Below are 27,798 nucleotides of genomic sequence, written 5' to 3'. Positions count from 1 at the left end.
CCATGTTTTTCAACCAACCGGCATCATTTTCAAACTCGTCCAAGATATTGATGGAATGAATCTTCTGACCAAGTTTCATAAAGATCAGACAATAATAAGGCCTCTACAGTGTTAACAAGATTTTACTATAGCCATATATAGCCATATAAGGAAAAATGCCCCGCCCCTTGGCAGCCATGTTTTTCAAGCAAAGGTAACCATTTTTGAACTCATCCAAGATATCATTGGGACAAATCTTCTGAGCAAGTTTCATGATGATCGGAAAATAAATGTGACCTCTAGAGTGTTAACAAGGTTTTACTATAGCCATATAAGGAAAAATGCCCCGCCCCCTGGCGGCTATGTTTTTCAACAAACCAGCATCATTTTTTAACTCGTCCACAATATTATTGGGATGAATCTTCTGACCAAGTTTCATGAAGATCGGACAATAAATGTGGCCTCTAGAGTGTTAACAAGATTTTACCATAGCCATATATAGCCATATAAGGAAAAATGCCCCGCCCCTTGACAGCCATGTTTTTCAAGCAAACGTAACCATTTTCGAACTCATCCAAGATATCATTGCAACCAATCTGCTGACCAAATTTCATGAAGATTGGACAATAAATGTGGCCTCTAGAGTGTTCACAAGGTTTTACTATAGCCATATAGCCATATAAGGAAAAATGCCCCGCCTCTTGGCAGCCACGTTTTTCAAGCAAATGTAACCATTTTCGAACTCATCCAAGATATCATTGAGACCAATCTTTTGATTAAATTTCATGAAGATTGGACAATAAATGTGGCCTCTAGAGTGTTAACAAGGTTTTACTATAGCCATATAAGGAAAACTGCCCCGCCCCCTGGCGGCCATGTTTTTTCACCGATCTGGATCATTTGCGAACTCGTCCAAGATATCAATGAAACCAATGTTTTGACCAAGTTTCATGATGATTGGGCAAAAATTATGACTTCTAGAGTGTTCACAAGGTTTCTCTATAGCCATATTAGGAATACTGCCCCGCCCCCTGGAGGCCATGTTTTTGAACGGACCGGAACCATTTTTTAACTCAACCAACATATCATTTAGACAAACATTTTGACAAAGTTACATGAAGATTGGGCATCAAATGTGACTTCTACAGTGTTCACAAGTTTTTATTTGTATCTAATGACCTAGTTTTTGACCCAGCATGATCCATTTTGGAACTCAGTCGAGGTATCAATGTGACAAATGTTCTGACCAAATTTCATGAAGATCAGACAATAAATGTGGCCTCTAGAGTGTTCACAAGGCAAAATGTTGATGGCGCACAACGGACGACGCACGACGGACAAAAGTCGATCACAAAAGCTTACCATGAGCACGTTGTGCTCAGGTGAGCTAATAAGCCAAATAAGCCAACTATTTAAATTAATGTACAAGTTGTAATCACCAGTCTTTAATACCTAGTTCATTATTTTCTTTGATCATTCTATTATACAGTTTCTTAAACATTTTGCTCCTTAAATTACTTGAAAGTATTTTAAGTCTTTTACGAATTATCTTTCAAGTGTGTTCTTCTTCTTTACATTTTTATGTTCATGCTTTGTTTTAAATGTATATTTATTGTGCATTATTATTTCTATATGTTTATGGGAAAAAACCCAAACATGAATTTTTAATATTGTTTTGGAAATTTGGAATGAAGTGGATGAGAAACATTTCATTCATCTATCCTCTTCAGATTTTTGGAGAGAGACAACCATTGCATTTTGTTTAGTTTCCAACTCTTGTGCCTTCCAGTTAGGAATCAGGATTTATACCAGTAATCTAACAAGAGCACCGCATAACGGGTGCCATGCTCGGCTGCGGGTGCAGTTTTGAATAGATGAAAGCTTGTCAGATCTTTTTTAGAGGTCACAGTGACCTTGACCTTTGACCTAGTGACCCAAAAAAGGGTAGAACTCATCAAGGTGGAGCTACATATGAAGTTTCAAAGTTGTATGTTGAAGCACTTTGATTTTAGAGCCAATGCTCAAAACCTTGACAAAATGTTAAGGTTTTAGCACGACGCGGACGACGACGGACACAACAAGACACAACGAGCTGGCTATGACAATACCTCGGGTTTTCTCCGAAAACAGCCGAGCTAATAATATATTTAAATACTCAGTATTCAATAAAAAAATGCACCCACCTTTCACAGATTTCTGTCTAGTTTCGTACAGTTCCGCCATTTTCCTGTGCCGGTCCTGCCTGCTAGTGGAGGCAGCCTCCGTCTTCTGCTGAGTCATCTTGTCTGTGCTCGACAGCAGACGACAAAACAGCTCCCGTTCCTTTATGTGCTTCTTCTCCAGTAATAACATCATGTGGTCCTGTAAAGTTATACTGATAGATGAAACTTGGAAATGCAAAGTCAATAGAACATGCCTGGACCCTTTCTGACAGAACTTTTAATTGAACTTGAAAATCAATTTTAATTGAAAAAAAATATTGTAACTGATGTCAGTGGTAACTTTCATGGCACTTTAAAGTAGATTTTAACGAAATTGTTGGCTTTCTACAAAGATGCCTGAACACAATGTCGATATTTTACATTGATTATCATTTTGGAAAGATAATAGACATATGTTATTTTTCAACCCATATGCCAACACCTACAAGAAGTTCCACGACAGAATGTGACTGCGGGGCCTCTGTCTCCAGTGTATGTTGGCGTCCTCGCTCGATATCTTGTATCCACTTAGCTGCAACCTTCCCATAGCGCTCAACGTCATGTTCTAGTCTGCAAGAAGACATGCAGGCACATCACTCAGTTGTTGTTTTTATAATTCCAATTGTTACAAAGACACTCAGCCATTTTCCAAATTGTTTCACAATTTATATCTATATCTTTCATCATTTGGCTAAAAAACTTAATTTGTGTAAAATATAACACATTTGGCAAAAGAATGTTTAAATTGTCTAAAATATTACACATTTTGGAAACAGACAATTTTATTTGTCTACAATAATACACATTGGCTAGAGAAAGATTAATTGGGCTAAACTACCACACATTTGGCCAAAGAATGTTCATTTAGGTAAAAATATAATACAGTTGGTAAAAAAGTTTCATATTCCTACTATGTATTTTACAATTTTGGCTAAAGAGGTTTCATTTGGTTACACTTAGGAATTTTAAACATTTGGCTTAAAAAAGATGAATTTGACTTTTTTTAAACAATTATAAAATATCCTAAAAGAGATTAACAATCAAGAATGAAAAAAAATCTACATATTTTTTTTTTATTTAGCTTATAGGAGCCATGAAAGCCCAAGCTGGTTCTTTAAACGTTTGAGATAGTTTTCTGGGAAGAACCAGTACTAGGTATCCCAGGAGGATATCATTTGAAAACGTCCAGGTTTATATTATAAATGATTTCACCAATATGAGAACATTACACAAAGCTGGAGTATAGTTCACATTAAAATGATTAATCTGAATGTCTGGGATTGAGAAACTAAAACTGACCTGAACTTGATTTCCTCCTGCTGCCTCTCACACAGAGCGACCATGGTTGCCAAGGTAGCAAAGCTCTCATCCTGATTGGCCAGTGCTATTTCTCTATGGTAACGGGTTAGCTGTATCAATCTCTTCTGCTCACTGAAGTGGTCTTCTGCTTGGCCTAAATGCATGGGAACAGAACGGCTATCACTTGCTGTTTAAAATGTACTTGAGTCTTGCTCTGTGATAATGAGGTTTAATGCATCTGTGATAAGTGTCATCCCAAATTAGCCTGTGCAGTCTGCATAGGCTAATCAGGGATGCACTTTATGCTTTCATGTTATTTTTTTTTTCATTTAAAGGAAGTCCCTTCGTAGCAAAATCCAGTCTAAGCCGAAAGTGTTGTCTCTGATAAGCCTGTGCAGACTACACAGGGCTAGACTGTGCAGACTACATAGACTTCACAGGGCTAGACTGTGCAGACTACACAGGGCTAGACTGTGCAGACTACACAGACTACACAGGGCTAGACTGTGCAGACTACACAGACTACACAGGGCTAGCCTGTGCAGACTACACAGGGCTAGACTGTGCAGACTACACAGGGCTAGACTGTGCAGACTACACAGGGCTAGACTGTGCAGACTACACAGGGCTAGACTGTGCAGACTACACAGGGCTAGACTGTGCAGACTACACAGGGCTAGACTGTGCAGACTACACAGGGCTAGCCTGTGCAGACTACACAGGGCTAGACTACACAGACTACACAGGGCTAGACTGTGCAGACTTCACAGGGCTAGACTGTGCAGACTACACAGGGCTAGACTGTGCAGACTACACAGGGCTAGACTGTGCAGACTACACAGGGCTAGACTGTGCAGACTACACAGGGCTAGACTGTGCAGACTACACAGGGCTAGACTGTGCAGACTACACAGGGCTAGACTGTGCAGACTACACAGGGCTAGACTGTGCAGACTACACAGGGCTAATCGGGGACAACACTTTCAGCAAATGCATTTAGCCACATTTTGCAAGAGAAACAAATCTTTTGTTAAATTGTGAAATTTAGAATAGTGCATATGAATATTCAATTTTCAGAAACTTGTAATCATTTAATGGACTTGTTCTCTGTATCTCTATCTTAAAGAAACCCATTTAGTGTCTTATGTGACCCACATGAAAAAAAAACTTAAGGAAATCAATTGTAATATTGTAAATTATTCCATCATTTTGCTTTACAAATGCTTAATAATTTTCACAATTTTAACAAATGAGTCAGTTATTATCAAAATGGAATTTATGTTTTATTTACTGCATTTGTAGTGTTATTAAGTTCATTTTTTGTCAAACAATTGTAAAATTTTAAATTCATTAATTTACCGACTGTCATTACACACTACAATGAAAAATCCCAAGCAATGCACAAGTATTTCAATGAAAATATTTTACAATACTTATATGCAACAAGTTGTTTTTACAATAATTACACTCAGTAACAGCATTGAGTTGTAAATGTCTCATTTTTCAATATGCAGGCACATAAATGGAAATGAAATGCATTATTATATACAAGTTTATACAAGTTTGCTTATTCTTAACGCATCTTATATACTATGTCATACCTAAACGCGTGTGAATGTGGATTATCCGTTTGTCTGCTCAATTTTTTTTAAGAAGCTCTTTAATTAATGAGCCTCGCCCTCAAAAACAAGGTTTAATGCATGTGCATAAAATGTGGTCCCAAATTAGCCTGCGTAGTTTGAACAGGCTGATCGGTAACAAACATTTACGCTGTTATGGTATTTTTGTGAAAAGGAAGTCTCTTGTTTATCCAGTTTAGACAAAAAGTGTCTTCCTTGACTTGCCTGTGCAGACTTCACAGGCTAATCTGGGATGACACTCTACGCACATGCATTAAGCCCTGTTTTCCCAGAGCCACGCTCAAAGAAAACTTTTCTTTCCTACCCCTGAGTTGTCGTGTGAGGGCATGTCGTTCCTCCTCCAGCCTCGCTATCAGGGACTTCAGGGGATTCTCAGGGCCGGCCCTTTTCTTACTGACTGCTCCCGTGTCTTCACTCATGCTCAGGTTACTATGGTTACCTGAGAGAAATCAGAATACAATGTTTTTTATCCAGCCGAATGGGATGGAGCCCTTGGGGTGGGGGTGGGTGGGGGGAGATAGTCATATAATTGTTTTGGGGGGAATATTTGTAGCATAGAAATGAAACATCTTAAGTAAACCTAAAGGGAAATGATTTAAATGATTTTTTCAGAGGGGATGACACATTATAAAAGCTGCTTTTTCTGAATAAGAAAACAAAACATTAAATTTTTTCTTAAAAGAATGGGTTGAGTCATTTTGATGACATATTTACATTGAAAGTTCTTTAACTGAAACAAATTGTTGTTTGTAAAACAGTTATGCCTCCCCCCTCAAGGTAAAAATCAATTTTGCCATATATGATGTATTTTGGTAAACATTACATCTTACAGCATTAATTGTATTTTCAGCATGATTATGTTGCTCTTATATTTAATAATTGTAAGAAAACACATATGATAATAGTTTAACAGACTCAAAATAATTACAAAAAATATATATTAAATCATGTTAAACAACTATAAACAGGCTTCAATTAAAAACAGACTGAGATTATTTGAATGAATTAAAAAGGGCACTTACCTATGACTTGTTGACCCTTGACCTTGTTTCGGAAAACATGCTGACACAACCCCATCATTTGGGTGACAGTCTCTTGCAGGTGAAACCCCTCCCCTAAGAGAGATGGCATTATCTTGCCTAAAAAGAGTGAAGACATCCAGTCATCTATATGATAGGTGCTTGGCAAAAGCTGGGCTTAATGCACTTGCGTAAAATGTCCTCCCACATTAGCCTGTGCCGTTCCCACAGGCTAATCAGGGACAACACTTTCTGCCAACACTGAATTTTTGTATTCGAAGAGACCACATTTTAATGAAAAATTCCCTGAAAGTTTCATCCCTGATCAGCAAGTTAAAGGCTATTCTAAAGTAAGGACAAGTGGTTTGAATGGTAAAATGGTATTTAATAAAAACACAATTCTAAAACAAATAACAGTAGAAGCAGAAGTAAACAACAAAAACCAAAAACATCGACAATTAAACCCACCTATTTGGATTTGTTCCACAGCTTGATTATCCAGGATCAACACTTTTTGCTGCTTATCGTTTTGAGACAAGGCCTCCCATTGGTCTGTTCCCATCCTAATTCGCAAGCAATCAACCAATAGCTTTTGTCGTAAGAGAGTGTATTTTGTCTCCAGAGCCTGCAATTAAAATTGAACAGTTATTATTATAATCTGCAATTCTTTTTATTCTCTTATTTAAGAGTAAAAACGTATTGGATAAAAACAACAACAGGTTTGTGATTGAAAATGGGTCTTCATAGAATAGCTGGACAAGCAAAGAAAAACATACAAGATGTGCTCTGGGAAAACGAGGCTGAATGCATGAGTAAAGTGATGTCCCAGATTAACCTGTGCAGTTGCACAGGCTGATTATTGACAACACTTTCTGCTTTATGGTATAATTTGTTTAAAGGAAGTTTCTTCTTAGTTAAAAAATCCAGTTTAGGCTGAAAGTGTAGTCCCTGATTGGCGCCTGCAGACTGCACATGCCAATAAGGGAAGACACTTTATGCACATGCATTTAGCCTGGTTTTCCTATAACTCTTTTTATTTGACTAAGGATTATTAAGATACTACGGACATGTATTAACCCATTTTCTCCATGACCATGGCTCATTTAAAAAAATGATTATACTTCATCAAGATCATCTCACCTTGAGCAGCAGATCGTCAGTTGCCTCCCCCTGGTATCGGGTCAGCACGCTGATCACGTTCCAGGTGTTACCCAGGCGACGGTTGTTCAACTCTCTACTCAGAGACGTGCGAATGTCCTCCTCATTCTGGAACAGAAATAGCAGTAGGGTTACTTAATTGACAAGTATCATAGTTAATCTTGCCAGTTTAATTATTTTAATAATTGCAAATTCAATAAGCTACTGAGTGTATACAATTTGTTAATCAGTTACATTATCTAATAAAGGATAAACTGAAACTTAAAAAAATGCTTTTTTTACAGTTTGAATCTTTCAAAAATAATTTCAAACGCTGAACATACTGCCAGTTAATGCTGTACCTAACCTAAGACAAAATTCCATGCTGATTACAGGCATCGATACCATGTCAGTCAAAAATAAACCACAGGAATAAGCCAAAACCTTTGTTGTCACAAACAAGAATATGCTATTATAATTGACACTATTGCTTTGTTTTACTGACTTACAAAAATAATTTGGGATTGAGGAGCTTCAAAGCATTATCTTGGACAAAATTGACAAATCTGTTTTACTCCACTCTACCAGGTGTAGAATCAATAGTGTTTTCACACTTTGCAAACAGGAGCTGAACAATTGATAAGAAATGTTTTTTGCAAAAATATGTACTTCTATTGTGCTGCTATTCTAAACAAGAAACCGTCGGAGACGGGTGATGCTCCCCAAAGGTTTTTTTGTCACAATATTGCACTATATATTCAGATGAAAGGAAACGTCTTGAGGGCACAGTAGTTGGGGGGACAATAATTTTTTTATAGAAAATATCAAAGGGCCATAACTCTGTGAAAAATCATCCGACCAGAACTGGCTGATAATATGCACATCTCCTCTTGGTAGTGAAGCTTCCCATAAAGTTTCATTGAATTCCGGTCATTAGTTGCTGAGAAATAGCCCGGACAAAAATTGTGCACGGACGGACACACAGACAGACAGACGAAGCGCTGACTATATGCTCCCCCCAAAATAAATTTTAGGGGAGCATAAAAATGTATAGCACATTAAAGATACCTCCTCTGTAATTTAAATGAAAGAATGAAGCTCATTATACTACAAAAATTAGTACCACAAATTTTATGTATTTTGCAAATCAATATAAACAACATGCTGTACATACATTCTCAACAGGTCAAAGGACTAGGTTCACGAAGCAGCTTAATATGCCTTTGGTTTTGTAAAAAAATAACTTTCACAAATCATCATGGTATATTTCTGTAGCTGAACATCTTATCTGTCTCATTTAAAAACACTTTTTTACTTAAAAATCGTGCTAATTAACAGTAAAATAGACTACAAATATGTATTGTTCAGCAGAATTAACTAAATTTTGACATTTTTTCGACACTTTATAAAGAATATGAAGGCATGTTTCCCTCACTTTTATATTTTAAGTTTGGATGCATATTCAAAGACAGATTCAAACACAAAATTTCTTCGTGCAGGAAATATGACCACAAATACAGGTTGTTATTCAGTGAAATTATCCATCTCACCCCTTTCTAAAATGTATACAAACAATTGATAAGCATAAATAAAAAATTTGTTGGTTTCAGTAGAGTATTGACTTTAATCTACACTAACCAACAGAGCAATCACATATTTGATGGAAGCAATCCAGAGCCTTTATATGAGGAGAATTTTACCATCATTTTTAAGGTAAAATTGAATTTAAACAAGATTACCGCATAACGGGTGCCGCGCTCAGCTACGGGTGCAGTTTTGAATAACTGAAAGCTTGTCAGAATTTTTTTTTTTTTTTTTAGAGGTCACAGTGACCTTGACCTTTGACCTAGTGACTCCAAAATGGGTGTGGCGTGTAGAACTCATCAAGGTGCATCTACATATGAAGTTTCAAAGTTGGAAGCACTTTGATTTAAGAGCCAATGTTAAGGTTTTAGCACGACGCGGACGTCGAACGTCAGACGGCGGACGTCACAACGAGCTGGCTATGACAATACCTAACAAGAGCACCGCCTTGCGGGTGCAGACCGCTCATCTATTTTCTTTTTAAAGGTGAAGGGACTCTCATTTTCAATCACAAAGGAGGGAGGGGTGGAGTGAAGAGCGGTGCATTGTGTGGGGGTGTGGACATTTATTACATTTTCTTCCAAAAATGCGAAAAAAAGGAAAAAAAAAATCGGGGGGGGGGGGGGGGGGGGGGTATTCTTGGGTGCGATGGTTGGACGGTATTTCAAACATAAAATAATAAAAATAAATATTTGTGTTATTTAACCGTTTCATAAAAAAAAATTGGGGGGGGGGGTGAGGTGGGGGGGTATAGTGTGAGGGTGTGGTGGTTATTTGTGAGATGATCTTAAAAAAAAAAAAAAAAAAATAGGGGGGGGGGGGGGGATTCGGGTGGGGGGAGGGGGGGTGGGGGTGGGGATTCTTGGGTGCGATGGTTGGACGGTATTTCAAACATAAAATAATCAAAATAAATAGTTTTGTTTTTTAACCGTTCTAAAAAAAAATATTGGGGGGGGTATAGTGTGAGGGTGTGGTGGTCATTTGTGAGATGATCTTAAAAAACAAAAAAATAGGGGGGGGGGGGGTTGGGGCACGGGCGATGGTTTGGGTGGAGTCTATTGTGGTATGTCAGGTAAGAGTAGTTTTGTCAAAGTATCAATCAAATCTAATCATAAATAAAGAAGTTATGGCAATTTTAGAGAAATTTAATAATTTGACCTTGAGAGTCAAGGTCATTCAAAGGTCAAGGTAAAATTCAACTTGCCAGGTACAGTAACCTCATGATAGCATGAAAGTATTTGAAGTTTGAAAGCAATAGCCTTGATACTTAAGAAGTAAAGTGGATCGAAACACAAAATTTAACCATATATTCAAAGTTACTAAGTCAAAAAAGGGCCATAATTCCATAAACATGACATCCAGAGTTATGCAACTTGTCCTTTTACTGTACCCTTATGATAGTTTGCGAGTGTTCCAAGTATGAAAGCAATATCTATGATACTTTAAGGGTAAAGTGGACCAAAACACAAAACTTAACCAAACTTTCAATTTTCTAAGTATAAAGGGCCCATAATTCCGTCCAAATGCCAGTCAGAGTTACATAACTTTGCCTGCACAGTCCCCTTACAGTAGTTAGTAAGTGTTGCAAGTATGAAAGCAATAGCTTTGATACTTAAGGAATAAAATGGACCTTAACACAAAACTTAACCAAAATTTTCAATTTTCTAAGTATAAAAAGGGCACATAATTCTGTCAAAATGCACGCCAGAGTTATCTAACTTTGCCTGCCCAGTCCCCTCATGATAGTAAGTAAGTGTACCAAGTTTGAATGCAATAGCATTGATACTTTCTGAAAAAAGTGGACCTAAACGCAAAACTTAACCAAAATTTACAATTTTCTAAGTATAAAAAGGGCACATAATTCAGTCAAAATGCACGCCAGAGTTATCTAACTTTGCCTGCCCAGTCCCCTCATGATAGTAAGTAAGTGTACCAAGTTTGAATGCAATAGCATTGATACTTTCTGAGAAAAGTGGACCTAAACGCAAAACTTAACCGGACGCCGACGCCGACGAAGACGCCGACGCCGACGCCAAGGTGATGACAATAGCTCATAATTTGTTTTCAAAAAATAGATGAGCTAAAAAGAGATGTCTTTGTCAGAAACACAATGCCCCCTTCTGCGCCGCTTTGAAGCCATATATTTGACCTTTGACCTTGAAGGATAACCTTGACCTTAACCTTTCACCACTCAAAATGTGCAGCTCCATGAGATACACATGCATGCCAAATATCAAGTTGCCAGCTTCAATATTGCAAAAGTTATGACCAATGTTAAAGTTTTCGGACGGACGCACGGACAGACGGACAATTCAACTGCTATATGCGACCCTACCGGTGGAATAAAAAGAGGAATTGAAATAACATACTTCTTAAAAAGTCTGTTTCAATGAATGAACTATTCTAGGTATATCAGTTGCTGAGGAAAAAACAACAGTCCTATTAAAAATCTTACTTAGCAATTATATTGATTATTTAATTTTTCGCAAAAGTATCATCTTGTGTGGAAATTTCTGGCATTTGATAGCAAAAGGTGGAATCAGTTTCATCTGTAAATTGACAACTCATGGGCCTTGCTGGCAAAGAAACCACGCCCAGTTTGCATTGTTCTGGTAACCATTTTGATGGAGTAAGTATGAACCATCAATGGGAATTGTATGAATTTACGGAATTTTTAATCAAAGAAGTTTCGCCATAGGAACTTTGTGGACTTTCGTCCCAGGCTTTTCACAATGTTTAGCACCAGAATCTTCACCATGTTTGGCACCAGAATCACCACCATGTTTGGCACCAGAATCTTCACCATGTTTGGCACCAGAATCATCACCATGTTTGGCACCAAAATCTTCACCATGTTTGGGACCAGAATGTTCACTATGTTTGGCACCAGAATCTTCACCATGTTTGGCACCAGAATCTTCACCATGTTTGGCACCAGAATCATCACCATGTTTGGCACCAAAATCTTCACCATGTTTGGCAACAGAATCTTCACCATGTTTGGCACCAGAATCATCACCATGTTTGGCACCAAAATCTTCACCATGTTTGGCAACAGAATCTTCACCATGTTTGGCACCAGAATCTTCACCATGTTTGGGACCAGAAACTTCACCATGTTTTGGACCAGAAACTTCACCATGTTTTGGACCATAAACTTCACCATGTTTGGGACCAGAAACTTTACCATGTTTTGGACCAGAAACTTCACCATGTTTGGGACCAGAAACTTCACCATGTTGGGCCTCAGAATCTTCACCATATTTGGGACCAGAAACTTCACCATGTTAGGATCCAGAAACTTCACCGCATTTAAAGATATTTTTTATACATTTACATTAAAAGAAATTGCTTTCGGAAGCTAGGCAAAATGCAAGTGTGTAATTTCCCCCTAAACTGGATTTTAGCTAAAAATAATCTTCCCTTAATACGAAAAACACCAAAAAAGTGGAAAATGTCATCCCTGTTTAGCTTGTGCGGTCTACACAGGCAAATCTGGGATGACACTTTACGCACTTGCATTAAGACCTCCTTTAAGGCTACTGGCCCCAGGCAGCGTACCATGTTTTCGATGTTCTGCAAAGTCAGGGCGACCTCTCGGTCCTGCTCCTCCTGCAGCTCAGCCAGTATCACCACGGCAACCGTCTCCATGGTGACATTTTGACCAATGGAGGCGAGCCCCTCTCTCACACTGACAGCACGTATGGCTGCACACTCCTCCAGGATGGACACATGCTCCTCCTTGTCATCTGACAAATGAATTGACATTGAATACCAAAATTGTTATTTCAATATTCACCTCTTAAATCAATCAAATACTTGCATAGATTATGTATTAAGTACTTAGAATTGTACACTGTAGTAAATGCTTTTTCAATCGATAAAATATTAAAATATTTGAAAAGATTTGTATACAGCACTTCGGGTCACACTTTAGTTAAAACTTTTTCAAATATGCAACTATTTTCATTTATTTAATTAAATACTTAGGGCTGCACACTAAAGAAAACATTATAAATCTGTATGTAAAAGTATTCAGTGCTGAAAAGCAGGGTACATCTACTTCAGTGTACATGTATTGATTTGCTTAACTTTTGCATGAAATTTAGCATATGAAAAATTGACTGTTAATTTTACCAAATTTCTTTGACATTTTTATCAATATAAATACACGTTGATAATCAAAAGTTTATCAACACATTTCAGCAACATTTTGCAGCTATAGTGCCTGCTTCTTAAAACATACATGAGATCTCAGAGAAGAGAATTAATCAGTCTAAGACCTTTTCAAGAGCATTGAGTAAAAATCTAAAAGAATAACATGTATATGTAATCTTCATGGACATACCAGGCATGGTGAGGTTGAGATTCTGCCGTTTGGCCTGCAGTTCTGCCAGCCTGCGTTGTCTCTCGCTGTCGTCCATGGTTGCAGCCGCCTCCACCACGTCCTCGAGACTCTCGTCCTGCAGGTGGTTGAGCAGGGTTTCGCGTTCGTCACAATGACGCTTTAACATCTCATGCAGGTAGACCACCTGTAGGCCTGTGATGTCACCTGCAGACCATGGAGTGTTTGTTAACAGTCAATTATTTAGCAAAGCCCATAACACTTCCAAAATGAAAAGCAAGTGACTGAGAATTCTTCACCATCTCATGCAGGTAGACCACCTGCAGGCCTGTGATGTCACCTGCACAGGCGGGGTGGGGTGGACAAAATAGCTTTTGTTAATAATAGGTTAAACAAAGCCAAAAGAAAGGGTCATAACTTTATCAATATTTATTTGAAGGGCTTAACAGTGTTCCAAACTTTGAGGCTTGTGCATGTAGACCACCTGTAGGCCTGTTACGTCACCTGCAAAGGCCAGGGATGGATAAAATAAAGTGTGTACACAATCAAAGGCTCAGCAAAGGCCCATAACTCTGTCTAAATGAAAATTAGTTGACTGAGCAGAGGCGTGCAATCTTGACCATGATGCTCAAACATCTCCTGCAGATAAACCACCTGTAGGCCTGCAGATAGACCACCTGTAGGCCTGCAGATAGACCACCTGTAGGCCTGCTGATAGACCACCTGTAGGCCTGCTGATAGACCACCTGTAGGCCTGCAGATAAACCACCTGTAGGCCTGCAGATAGACCACCTGTAGGCCTGCAGATAGACCACCTGTAGGCCTGCAGATAGACCACCTGTAGGCCTGCAGATAGACCACCTGTAGGACTGCAGATAGACCACCTGTATGCCTGCAGATAGACCACCTGTAGGCCTGCAGATAGACCACCTGTAGGCCTGCAGATAAACCACCTGTAGGCCTGCAGATAGACCACCTGTAGGCCTGCAGATAGACTACCTGTAGGCATGCAGATAAACCACCTGTAGGCCTGCAGATAGACCAACTGTAGGCCTGCTGACAGACCACCTGTAGGCCTGCAGATAGACCACCTGTAGGCCTGCAGATAGGCCACCTGTAGGACTGCAGATAGACCAGCTGTAAGACTGCAGATAGACCACCTGTAGGCCTGTGATATCGCTGCAGATGTGCGAAATGGGGGGGGGAATAATATAGCGTTTGTAAGAAGTAAAAGGTTTAGCAAGGCCAATAACTCTGTCAATATTTATTCCGAGGATTAACAGGGTCTCAAACTTGTCACGTTGAGGATATTTTGTAGGTAAATCAATGCAGTGATGGGAATTGGAGAATATTAATTCAGCTGTTGCTGACTGAAGGAAAATATTTGTTGGTTACAATACATATCGTCAAAACAACAAATATTTTGAATGTTTTATGTTACAGGTTGAATTATCCCTTAACAAATAACTACCCTTCCCTGAATTGAGGATTGTGGTAGTGTGTGTGTGGTGGTGGAGGAATTGTGTATGATAAATCTAGCATCAAACAATATATAACAGTGACGGGAAAAATTAAACATCTTGGGATAAGCTGTATATCTACTCTGCTGAATATGGAAATATTTAAGTATTTTGTCATCACTTTTGTCACCATTTTTGTATATTGTGACATTATTTATGTATTTGTCCAAGCAGTGTTGTTGTTTTTATTTTTCAAAACAAGGAATATATAGAATACTAAAATTATTGTTAAACATCGCCAAGTCAATCTTGCTCACCAAGGCCTTGGCTTCCAGCATTCCAAATATTGCCTGTTTATGAGCTGCAATCTGGGAAACAGTGCTTAATGCAGGTGTGTAAAGTGTTCTACTAGATAAGCCTGTGCAGTCCTAACAGTCTAATAAGGGACGACACTTTCCACCTTAACGGGATTTTCGGTAAGAAGTGACCTCCTTAAAATGAGAAATACAATAAAAAAAGAAAGTGTCGCCCCAGATGCTTATCTTGGCACACACTTTCCACTCATGCATTCAGCCCCATTTTTCAAGAGCGCAGCACATATGCAACACTTACCAAATATTGCCAAACTCTATTACATAATTACTTGCCTGCATGTGGCACATTGTCCTTGGCGATGGTGGGGTCCTGGCGATACTCCTCATTCTGCTGCAGACGCAGACGCCTCTGACGCACACGACGTCTGGCCAGCTCTGACTGGCGCTCATTGTCACTCTCATGTCTGATAATTTATGTGTTTTTTTGTATTATTTTTTGGTCACATGGATTTTGAGCAAAACAACAACAACAAAATGCTGCATTAAATAAAGTGAAAGTGGAAGCATTTTCAGCATTGATTTATCTGCCCATTTGAATAAGTTTAAGTAAAAAATGTAGTCAATGTCATGGTTACAATTAGGTCAGTTTAGTCAATAATAAGCTCAATTTGAATTCAGTTAATATGACTGTGCTGGGTATTGAATGAAAATATAAAAGCTTATAGTAAGTAGCAGTGATGTTAAGTAAATTGTCAACAAAGATTAAACAAGAGTTTTGACCTTGCAAAAGAATCGGCAGTTAATGTCACCATCAAAATGAGGTCATGTGATGTGGGTGACATCGCTCATAGATAACATCCATGAAAGTATCAGTCCAAAACGTAGGTCAATTTCTAGGTCAAAACGAGGTCACTTCAAGAGTGTTCAAAAACATCACCCATGCAAGTATCAAAGCTGTGTAGGAAGCATTTTCGATGCTAGAAAAAAATGTAACTTTGGGATAACCAAGCATTTGGCCTAACTTAATTAGTCTAAACGTAGGTCAAAATGTCTTGGTCAACCTGCTGTAAGTGTTATGTGGGTGTTTTGATAGACACCATCCATGCAGTATGCAAAATTTTTTGGAAAGAATTATTGATGTTATATGAAACATGTCATTATGGATTAACCTCATATTGACTGACAAACACAGGGACAGGATAAGTGCTATATGCCTACAGGAATCAGTACATGCTGGGGGCATAACAACTGTAGACATTCTTTTCAATATAAAATTAACTGCATTGAGACAAATAGTGAAAAAATAACAGAGGTCAGTAACTACATAGTGTTTGGTGTCTATCAAGTAGTCGGTGTCTTTTTAGTGTTCGGTGTCTATCAAGTAGTCGGTGTCTATTTAGTGTTCAGTGTCTACTTAGTGTTCAGCGTCTACTCAGTGTTCAGTGTCTATTAAGTGGTCAGTGTCTACTTAGTATTCAGTGTCTATTAAATGGTCAGTGTCTACTTAGTGTTCAGTGTCTATTAAATGGTCAGTGTCTACTTAGTGTTCAGTGTCTACTTAGTGTTCGGTGTCTATTAAGTGGTCAGTGTCTACTTAGTGTTCAGTGTCTATTAAATGGTCAGTGTCTACTATCTAGCGGTCAGTGCCTACCTTGAGGTGAGTGTGTCCTTGACTCTCTCCATAAGGCCTGTGCTGAGTGTAGCAATTTCAAACTCATCTTCCATCTCCAAACGACAGCCTTCCACCTGAAGCATATAAACACAACAGGCACATTTATAATTGAGCCTTGTTCTGTGAAAACTAGGCTCAATGCACATGTATAAAGCGTTGTCTCAGATAAGCCAGTGCAGTCTGCCAGGCTAATCAGGGACAACACTTTCTACATAGACTGGATTGTTTTTAGAATGACTTCCTTTAAAACAAAAATTCAAAAGAAGCGAAACGTTGTCCCAGCCAGATATTACTAAATGAATGAATTCATTGACTAAACTCATATCACTGTAACACAAGTGGTTTTTTTCTTAGGATTATGACCGCAATTAAAAGTATTTAAGTCATATTACACTGGTTTCTTTGATGAAAATTTTGAATTCCCCTGGCAAGTAAAATCATATGCCTATAATGTCATAAACCAGGGCTTCGTTTAATGCCCCAAGGGCCTATCCTTCCATTTTGAGGAACAATACATTAACAAAATGTGAAAACTTGAAACAATTTTCATTGTAAAAGTTTAAAGTGGGGAAAATAGCATAATTTTCGATAAATTCTTTAAGGGGAAGGGGACTTTTGTTGGAGCCTGTTAAATAAAGAAAAAAAGCGTGTCTGTACCTTGATCTCAACAATCCTCATACGTTTCATGCGCATGATGAGGCCCTTGCCTTCGGGAGAGTGTAACCATGACAACAGGAACTCCTGCTCCCGGTCCTGGCGAGGCACAAGGTCAGCCAGAATGTTCACCACCTCTGTCTCATCCACTGGGATCTCCTCTGAAATGAGGATTTAATTCATGTGCGTAAAGTGTCATCCCAGATTAGCCTGTGAAGTCTGCACATGCTAATCAGGGACGACACTCTGCTTTTATGATATTTTTCTGTTTAAAGAAAGTCTCTTCTTAGCAAAAATCTAGTTTAGGAGGAAAGTGTTGTCCCTGATTAGCCTGTGCGGACTGCACAGGTTAATTTGGGACGACACTTTACGCAAATGCATTAAACCCCTTTTTCACAGAGCACGGCCCATTGCATGTGTGTGAAGTGTCGTCCAGGGATGACACTTTCCGTCTATACTGGATTTTTGTTTAAAGGGGCCTTTTCACAGATTTTGGCATTTTTTAACTTATTCATTAAATGCTTTATATCGATAAATGTAAACATTGGATCGTAAAAGCTCCAGTAAAAAATCAAGAATAAAATTTAAAAAAGGAAAAGAACATTGCCCGGACCAGGTTTCGAACCAGTGACCCCTGGAGTCCTGCCAGAGTCCTGAAGTAAAAACGCTTTAGCCTACTGAGCTATTCCGCCGAGTACATATACTTGAAGTATTTTATACCTTATATAAGCAATCTTCGTAGTTTCACAAAATTTAACGACAAAAACAGAACTCTCCAAATTATTCAATCGTTTCGCGTTGCAACGCTTTATAATTTTTAGGTTTTAAAATCGTCAAAAGATGCATATAATGGCTATATTAGACCATGGTAAATGTTCAGTATTACTGTTTCCTCACAAATATCATAACTAAAACGAAAATTTGCGAATCTGAAACAACTTTTTTAAATTTTGTCAATTTACCAAAGCGTGAAAAGATCCCTTTAAGAGGTCCTTCCTTTTAATGAACAATGCCATACAAGCAGAAAGTGTCAAACCTGATTGCAGACTGCACAGGCTAATCTGAGAAAATACTTTCCGCATATGCATTAAGCCCCCTTTTATCAGAGCTTATTTCATTTTCTATGTCTAATGAAATAAAAACTTCTTTATCCAGGCAACAACCATGAAATATGCTCTAGCTAATAGGGCTAGCATTTGCTTCAGAAAAACTAACAAGATAAAGACAAAAAATGTCAAATGTTTACTTTGGCATTGAAAAAAAGAATGAAACATTGTTATTATTTTCAAAACATTTAACCATAGTATTTTTTCATGATTGGGTGCCATTTTCATGATATGTATTCAAACCCAGTACAAATAAACTTTTCAAAGTCATAAGGGATGTCTTGAAGACCCCTGGGCTCAGGGAAAATTTCCTGCCTATTTTGTACCCTACAGGGGCAAATCTTTGAAACTCGGCTGGGGACGACTGTAAAAAAAAACAACACCTACACTATCTGGGGGAAAACTAAACTTCTAAACTAAATAAAATACACCTAAGCTATTCAAATCAAAGTCTTACCATGTTTTCCCGCCATTTTGCGTCTGCTGTACTCAGCCTTGTCTTCACCTATCAGACTTCTCAACGCTGGCAAGGTCTGTGACAATAAACATAAGATTTAAATAAACAAACAACAAGGTATATCAACCCATTTTTTCTTTCTACTTTTCATCCAGATTTCATTTGTATCAGTTTTATTACAATACTGAGCAAGGCTATATGCAACAGTTGCTTTTTATTAACCCTTTGCATGCTGGGAAATTTGTCGTCTGCTAAAATGCTGTCTGCTGAGTTTCTAAAATTAGCATTTTTTTTCAAGAATACTATCAGAATAGCAAACAGTTTGGATCCAGATGAGACGCCACGTTCTGTGGCGTATCATTTGGATCCAAACTGTTTGCAAAGGCCTTCAAAATTCGGTTCCCGCACTGAAAGAGTTAATTTTATAAGGGTTGTTCATCACTAAAGGCAATCTATTTCATGCATTGTCCTCCTTTAACTGGTCTTCTTACTCAACAACTGTTCATGTTACAGCTATGTTAGTTTGAACTGTTTCAACAAATTATTTCCAAAAAATAACTAGCAAAAGGCCATATTTAAAACAGTCTAAAAAGCCCTGGGGTTATTCAACATGTGGTATAGATTCTAGCAAATTTTTGCTCCAAAATGTGATCAATATACTGTCATATCCTTAATTTTCTATAATTTCTTACGATTTGGTTGTGTTTTGCATTATGTAACGCTTTCTAAATGTAGTTGGCTTAAATCAAACTGTTGGTGAGGGTCTCTCTTAAGATTAATTAGCTCGAGTCAGATTAATCTTATTCATTTAGCCTTCATTTGGGAAAACTGGGCTTAATGCATACGCGTAAATGCTGTCCATGATAAGCCTGTGCAATCTGTCCAGGCTTATCAAGGATAAAACGTTTCACTTTTCTTGAAAAATAACTTAAAGGAGGTCTTGTCTATAGGGAAATCCAGTTACGGCCCAAGAGTTGTCTCTGCATTATAAGAGACTCGTGTATTAATAGAATATCTCAGTACATATCCTACATTTGCCCTTGCTTTTAGTCCCAGAAGGTCGCCCATTTCTTGCAGCTTGCCTTCACTTCTCAGCTTCTTCTCTTGCTTCATGATGTCCCGGAGAGCTGACTGCTTTTCCTCCTTAGACAGACTTAAACAACAGATAAAGCAGATATTATTTTTTGCTGTATTTAGCTTAAGCCTATTTATTTAACTTTTTTGTATCAAACACCTAAGGAAAAACAATCTCAAGTCAAGTTCCTTGATAAAACTAGTACATGGTGCTTTTGGGTGAGATCTAAAGAACTCGCCTACCATGGAGATAAAACCAATGACCTCCTGGTGGCTAGGCAGACACCATATCCCATACACCACTGCGACCTCATAGGGATTATGTAAAATTTACAAGTGATTAGTAGCAAAGATTGCATCGGATTTGTTTTATTTGTCTAAATTTGTAAGTTAAAGTCATCTAATAAGGTTATGTAATCATGTGTCAATAGCAATGCATAAATGAAAACTTTAAACTGTAAAATGTGATGGCTCAGCACCACATTCTGGTACTTATCATGTGTGACGTATGTGATGGCTCAGCACCACATTCTGGTACTTATCATGTGTGACGTATATTCCTTACACAGAGTAGTGGTCTGAACCATCCATTAGAATTGTAATATGAGATTGAAGTCTTAACTGTTTATGATGAAACTGATTGAGCCTCAATCTGGGAAAACTGGGCTTAATGCGATTGCTTTAATCTTTTACACCTTATAAACGCCTTTTTATGCATTTGAAATCCTTAAGAAAATTAAATTAAATTTAAGTCCTTTCTTAATATATTAAAGTTTGAAAGGCTTCATTTCCAACCCTAAGATAATGATGAGTAGCAAACAGCATAAAACCTGAACAGACTGCGAGTTACTCGCAGGCTGTTCTGCTTTTATGCTGGTTGCAAAAGCCATTTTCATTTTGCTCCTGATGGGTAAAGGGTTAAGCGTTAACCCAGATTAGCCTTTGCTGCGTGCACAGGCTCATCAGAGACAACACTTTCTGCCTTAAGTAGATTTCAGTCTATACGACACATCCTTTAAACAAAAAATGCAATAAAAGTGTAGTGTTGTCAGTGATAAGCCTGCACTGACTGCACAGGCTCATCTGGGACAACACATTACGCAAATGCATTAAGCCCAGTTTTCCCAAAGAAGGCTCAATTGTTGATTTCTTGCTTACTTCTTCCAGTCCAGTTTATCTTTGAGTGCCATGAGGAAGATCCTCTTACGCAGGATATCATACTTGTGCTCCAGCGCCTGAACAAACACAGAATACCACATTAGATTTCTGCAAACACTCAATACTTTCCCAAAAACAGAATATGTTATAGTCATATGTCATGACTATTAAACATTGCATTACAAGTAAATTTACAGTTCATAATAGCCATGTGTTAACAAAATGAATTCAGACAGTTATAAACAAAAAAGTGGTTTATTTTCAACAAAATTACATTAAATTTACCTTGAGCCAACAGAAAAGTTCAACCTTCCTTTAATTCTATTTTAATCAACAGATAACTACACCTTACCTTTGAAATCCATTTTTTTCCAAATAACTGCACCCTACCTTTGAAACCCATTTTTGCCAGAAAACCAAACCCTACTTTTGAAACCCATTTTCAAGAAAACTAAACCATACCTTTGAAACAAATTTTTCTAGAAAACTACACCCTACCTTGATATACTCTTCATCCTCCTCACTTATCTCAATGGTGCCAAGGAGCACTGACGCAATGTTGTCAAAATGTTCCGCGATTCTTGCCTCACACTGTCGTCCGACAGCAATTACAAGTTGTCTAGTTGTCTGAAATATTGCATAAAGTCCCAGTTTACCCATCAGACAGAGTAGGCAATTGCATATGGGCCCTGCGACTTTAATGGGCCCCATGAGACCGTGATGAAGGAACCAATTTTTCACTCACTCTACATTCCCTTTTACCTTTTGTAGAACGAATTTAAGTTTCATATTATTTTTTCTGGATAAATAATTAAATAAGTAAATATACGGACTACAGTGAGTGTTTTCTTAATTTTTTTAATTTATAATTATAATATCGCATGGGCATTACAGTTTCATGGGCACCCAAAAATTCACTGCCTATGGGCCTCAATGAGGCTAATCCGGCACTGATTGCATTATGTAGATCTGAGAATAGAAAAATAAGAAAATTCTGAGAAGTATATATGTAAATAGATAGGGAGATGTGGCTAATGCAATTGACTGATTTCTGTTTGGAAATGTATCAGGTTTACAAGGCATTAAATGAAACAGTGCATGTGCTGTTCTTTATATAATGTCTCTTCTTTATATACACAAATTGTGCATTGTATTTTTTTGAAACTGCCTCTGGGCAGCCATGTTTAATAGTCTATCATGAAATTTGCAAATGCATATTAAACTAGATAAGTCATGATGTGTGAAAAACCAAGAATTTGGACTTTATGAATTAGTCTAAAGAAGTTCAATGTCAAGGTCAAAATGAGGTCAGGTGATGTTTGTGTGTTGTAAGAGTTCCTAGTTTTATGATCTGACAAGTAGCAAAGCTAAATAGTGAGCTTTATTGATGTTCGAAGAAATGTGTCATCGTGAGTAAATCTCCTACTTACGGACAGAAAAATAAACTGACAGATGGACTGGCCAATCACTGTACATTATAGGCAGGAAGAGTGCAGATACAACCATGGCGTCCAAACATACCATGTTTTGAAGCTCCTGTAACACCCCTTCGAAATCTCCGCCCTGTTTCTGCTGAAGGTCGGCAAATAGGATTTCACGGAGCTCCTCCTGAGACAGCTTGACCACACCCCCTGATTCTAGCTCTGCCTTCCTCTCCTCCCACTTTAGTCCGAGAGCTGGAATAAAAATAAAAACAAATGAGGGGGAATGCAAAACTGCTGGGATTGGCTATTAATGGCAGTAAAATTGTCCAAATTTGTCCAAACATGTGCGAGTGTAGTAAATAATTAGGTAGGAGTGCTAGGACACAGTCCGTGTCTACATATTATGCAGCCTCACATGTGGAAGGACCTCATAAACTTTGAAATACATTCAATCCACCTTGGAGTAGGATGGACTTGTAGATAGCCGGGTCAGCCTGTGGATTGAGTTTCCAGTTCTTGTGCTGACTCTGCAGTGACTTCAGCAGCACTTTCCTCTCGTCTGGTTTCAGTTTACAGGCTTTGTCAATGCTGTCTCTGGCATCCTTCCCCAGCAAAATGTGGATCAGCATCTGGGGAGGATTTAGGGAGAGGAGAGGTTATGCTATTGGAAAGTTTATTTAAGCCTCGATGAGGAAAAACAAGGCTAAATATATGAGCATAAAGAGTTGTCCCAGATAAGTCTGTGCAGTCCGCACAGGCTAATAAAAGATTTAACTTTCCGCTTTAATTGATATTTTTAGTTAAAAGGAAATCTATTTTTTTTGTTAAAAGCAAGTCTCTCTGTCTCCCATGATAAGCCTGTATGGACTGCACAGGCTAATGTAGGACAACACTTAGCGCACATGCATTAAGCCCCAATTCTCAAAGAGCAAAGCTCATTTTGTTTTGTTTGCTCTATCTTAGGGCATTACTCTAGTCAGGAGTTCAATTTTCTTTGTTCGACTTTATATCAATCAAACAAAAATTGCAAATTCAATACTTATAATCTTTATTGAGCCATTCTAAGACAAAACATGCATAAATGACCAAACTTTTTCATCTGTTATGTTATATAATATATTTCGTATTTTGTTTCAATATTCCGCAGACTGCACAGGCTAATTTGGGACGACACTTTACACACATCCATTTAACCCCTTTTTCACAGAGCAGGGCACATATATATAATGCTCATCATTCTTTGATGATATGGCCTATTAATGGCACCAATATGTGGATGCGTCAGCCACAAAAATGAAGTTGAAGATTATGACAAAATTTTCACTAATGTCATTATGATCATGATGTAATTACATTTTTTCCTTTGCAAAAATAACCCTTTACCATTTAGTTGAGCATTTTGAAATGTTTAACCCTGAGATACTGATAAGCAGCAAACAGCACAAAACCAGATCAACCAGTAATTTACTTGCAGGCTGTTCAGGCTTTATGCTGGTTGGATATAGCCATTTTCACTATGAATCTGAGTGGGAAAGGTTTAAAAAGCTCACCTCTCTCTCGTAGAAATGTTTCTGTGTCATTTCCATAGCTACTGTCACCTGGAGGTCAACAAGTTCGCTTTTCTCGAGAGCCTCCACGTTGGGCTGGTCGTGTGCTGTCTGCTCCAGCTGCTTGCCCACGTGGTCCTCCAGACGGAGTTGTGCCAGACGCTCACTGCGGCTTCTGTCCCAGTCAGCCCTGCGGTTACATTACACTTAGTTAAAAAAATATCTAAAAGAGTCTAGAATGGGAAAACTGGGCTTAATGCATGTGTTTTAAGTCTTGCACAGGCCTATCAGGGTACCACTCTCCGCCTCAACTAGAATTTTTCATAACAAGAGACTTCCTTTTAACAAAAAAATCCTCAAAAGCATAACCTGTTTTCCCTGATAAATCTGGCAAGACACTTTACGCAAATGAATTAAACCCAGTGTACCCAGAATGTGACTTATATGCTCTGTTTATGGAAGGTAAATCATTATAAATGATTAAAAGTTTGGGGCGCAATATTAAAATGAGTGAATTTATAGTGTCATGTTTGTCCACTTACCTTAGTTTAGTACCTTTTTTAGAAAAATGTCCAGTGTAAGTATCATAATATTATGCAAATTATTTTTATTCATACATAAAGTGAGAAACAGTTTAACCATAATTTTAATCTGGGTCAGTTTAAGGTTACTTTACACCAAACTTGAAACTTTTCACTAACAAAAAACAAGCTACATATTTTAACATCTATGATCATGTACCACCATTGCTTCATAATCCGCTTTATTGCCTTATTGTTGGATGAAATGACTGCTCAATTTAACAAAACATGAAATTTTTGTCATGATACAATGTTCATATTTAGAAACCAAGATTGTTAGTGACAATCAAACTAAAAAATTATGACAAACAAACTTTCAAATGATAAACATACAGTGATAGTAAGCTGCTTTGCTTGTATAGATACACAAATGTTATTATTTACAATGCATCCACAAAATTCATACATCTCTTTATAAGTATCTAAAGACAAGGTGGCAAAAGACCCTAGGTTGCTCACCGGAGACCTTAAAGAACCTAGAAGCTTTGTGATGTTTGTGTAATAAATGTGACTTTTGACCTTTTTTACCAAAACCATTTTTTAAACTTGGCTGAGATTTCATTAGAATAAAATTACTATTCTCATCAAGTTTCATGCTGATTGAGCAAAACAATTTGACTTTCAGTGTGTTAGCATGTTTTCACGTAAGGCAAGTAAATAAAAAATCCGACCCTTGGTGGTCATGTTTATATGAACCAAAACCATTTTTGGAACTCAGCCAGATGTCATTTGAAAAAATGTTCCATGCAAGTTTCATGAAGATTAGACAAACAATGTGACTGCTAATGTTCACAAGTTTTTGCCATATATTGAAAACTGCCCTGCTCCTTAGTGGCTATGTTTTTCAACAGACCAAAAAAATTGTCGAACTCCTCCAAGATGTCATGAGTTATGTTTTTTTTTAATGTTTTGTAATGATTGGGCCAAATGTGTGACTTCTATGGCATTAACATGGTTTCATCATGACCATATAAGAAAAAAACCCACACACACTGGTTATTTGACAGACCGCAATCATTTTCTAAATTGACTTAGATATCTATTGAGAAAATGTTCTGAGCAGGCTTCAGGATGACTGGAACAAAATTGTGACTTCTAGTCTTAACAAGGTTTTGCTATAGCCAAATAAGGAAAACTGCCCCACCCCTTGGCAGCCTATTATTCAATGACTCAGAAGAATTATTTTCAACCTCAGCAGAGACATCATAAGATCAAATGTTCTGACCAATTTTATGAAGAGTACATTAAAATTGTGACATGTAGAGTTTTAACAATGGTTCACTATAACCATACCAGACAAACTGCACAGCCCTCTGCTAGCAATTTTTCATACTCTGCCAAGATATCATATACACAAATATGCTGAGCATGTTTCATCATGATTAAACCAACAAGAGATGTGTTTGTCAGAAACACAATGCCCACTATTGCCCCGCTTTGATTTTGTTTGTTTGACCTTTGACCTTGAAGGATGACCTTGACCTTGACCTTTCACCACTCAAAATGTGCAGCTCCATGAGATACACATGCATGCCAAATATCAAGTTGCTACGGACAATATTGCAAAAGAAATGAAGAAGGTTAAAGTTTTGATTTTTTTATTAACTTTGACCTTGAAGGATGACCTGGACCTTGACCTTTCACCACTAAAAATGTGCAGCTCCATGAGATACACATGCATGCCAAATATTAAGTTGCTACGTGCAATATTGCAAAGGTTATGATGAAGGCTAAAGTTTTGGTTAAAGTTTTGAATGTTTTTATTGACCTTTGACCTTGAAGGATGACTTTGACCTTGACCTTTCACCACTCAAAATGTGCAGCTCTATGAGATACACATGCATGCCAAATATCAAGTTGCTACATTCAATATTGCAAAAGTTATGAAAAAGGTTAGTTTTGGTTAAAGTTTTGAATTTTTTATTGACCTATGACCTTGAAGGATGACGTTGACCTTGACCTTTCACTACTCAAAATGTGCAGCTCCATTAGATACACATGTAGACAAAATATCAAGTTGCTACGTTCAATATTGCAAAAGTTATGAAGAAGGTTAAAGTTTTGGTTAAAGTTATGGGACACATATATTTGACCTTTGACCTTGAAGGATGACCTTGACCATTCACCACTCAAAATGTGCAGCTCCATGAGATACACATGCATGCCAAATATCAAATTGCTATGTTCAATATTGCAAAAGTTATGACGAAGGTTAAAGTTTTGGTTAAAGTTTTGGGACACACACACAGACACATACAATGACAGACAGGACAAAAACAATATACCCCCGATCTCTCGATCTGGGGGCATAAAAAGGCGACTTCTAGGGTGTTTTGAAGGTTTCACTAAAGCAATTTAAGGCAAACTGCCCGATTGCATGACTCCTTTTAAAAAACCCAGACCGGAACCATTTACAAACTTGGCCAAGATACCCTTAACCTCACATGAGCCAGTTTCATACACTGCTGCAATATCATTGGGAAAAAACTTCTGACCAAGTTTCCTGAAGATGTTTGTGACCTGTAGAGTGTTAACAAAGTAACTGTTGATGATAAACGATGCACAAGGACCAACCACTGACAAGAGGCGATCACAAAACTTCACGATGAGCTTGTTGTACTCACTTGATTTCAAAACCAAAGCATCAGAAACAAACCATGCAGAGATAATGACCAAATGTTTTTAGGTCATAACCGTTATTGCTTTGATCACTTTTTTTTTCTTACTTAGGTTTCTGAAAAATATGCTTGGAAATTTCTATGAACCATTTTTTAACTAAATAATAAAATTTACTTACACAGCCAAAGAAATATACTATACTTAATGATTCAGATTAAACTAGAAATGTGTCACAGACACCGATGCCCCCACAATACACGTATTCACATTCAGGTTATTCAACTGTAGAAGTGTGAGCAACATCCACCTACTAGTTAAAGAGGAATTGAAGACACATACCGGGACAATATATTTATATATACCATTGTGTAAGAAAAGACAAAAGGCCATAATTCTGCCAAAATTATTAAGTCCTGAATTTCTTTTTTTAAGATCATCAACACATTAAGGTCATTCAAATGTTAAATGACCGAGGCACACCAAAAAAGGAGCTACAAACAAAGGCTGCAGATTATATATTCTGTGTTG

General features: G+C 37.8%; 1 protein-coding gene across 2 annotated transcripts in view; it reads right to left on the bottom strand.

Moving 5' to 3' along the window:
• Positions 1 to 27,798, bottom strand: part of LOC127856876 (uncharacterized) — an 82,686-nt gene that overhangs the window by 39,282 nt on the left and 15,606 nt on the right. For both annotated transcript variants that reach the window (XM_052393055.1, XM_052393064.1), the window contains exons 8-26: positions 24,074 to 24,260; positions 22,981 to 23,152; positions 22,621 to 22,775; positions 21,598 to 21,726; positions 21,100 to 21,176; positions 19,900 to 20,020; positions 18,868 to 18,943; positions 17,308 to 17,465; positions 16,630 to 16,724; positions 15,312 to 15,442; positions 13,208 to 13,411; positions 12,421 to 12,608; positions 7,279 to 7,404; positions 6,607 to 6,763; positions 6,142 to 6,258; positions 5,424 to 5,558; positions 3,480 to 3,633; positions 2,627 to 2,750; positions 2,163 to 2,340 (exon numbers count right to left, since the gene is read on the bottom strand). In XM_052393055.1, the coding sequence (XP_052249015.1) occupies positions 2,163 to 2,340; positions 2,627 to 2,750; positions 3,480 to 3,633; positions 5,424 to 5,558; positions 6,142 to 6,258; positions 6,607 to 6,763; positions 7,279 to 7,404; positions 12,421 to 12,608; positions 13,208 to 13,411; positions 15,312 to 15,442; positions 16,630 to 16,724; positions 17,308 to 17,465; positions 18,868 to 18,943; positions 19,900 to 20,020; positions 21,100 to 21,176; positions 21,598 to 21,726; positions 22,621 to 22,775; positions 22,981 to 23,152; positions 24,074 to 24,260 (2,684 nt within the window). The remainder of the gene's footprint in view (positions 1 to 2,162; positions 2,341 to 2,626; positions 2,751 to 3,479; positions 3,634 to 5,423; positions 5,559 to 6,141; positions 6,259 to 6,606; positions 6,764 to 7,278; positions 7,405 to 12,420; positions 12,609 to 13,207; positions 13,412 to 15,311; positions 15,443 to 16,629; positions 16,725 to 17,307; positions 17,466 to 18,867; positions 18,944 to 19,899; positions 20,021 to 21,099; positions 21,177 to 21,597; positions 21,727 to 22,620; positions 22,776 to 22,980; positions 23,153 to 24,073; positions 24,261 to 27,798) is intronic.

Source organism: Dreissena polymorpha, chromosome 1, assembly GCF_020536995.1.
Source record: "Dreissena polymorpha isolate Duluth1 chromosome 1, UMN_Dpol_1.0, whole genome shotgun sequence".
Taxonomy (NCBI): domain Eukaryota; kingdom Metazoa; phylum Mollusca; class Bivalvia; order Myida; family Dreissenidae; genus Dreissena; species Dreissena polymorpha.
This window is presented reverse-complemented; position numbering and strand designations above follow the sequence as displayed.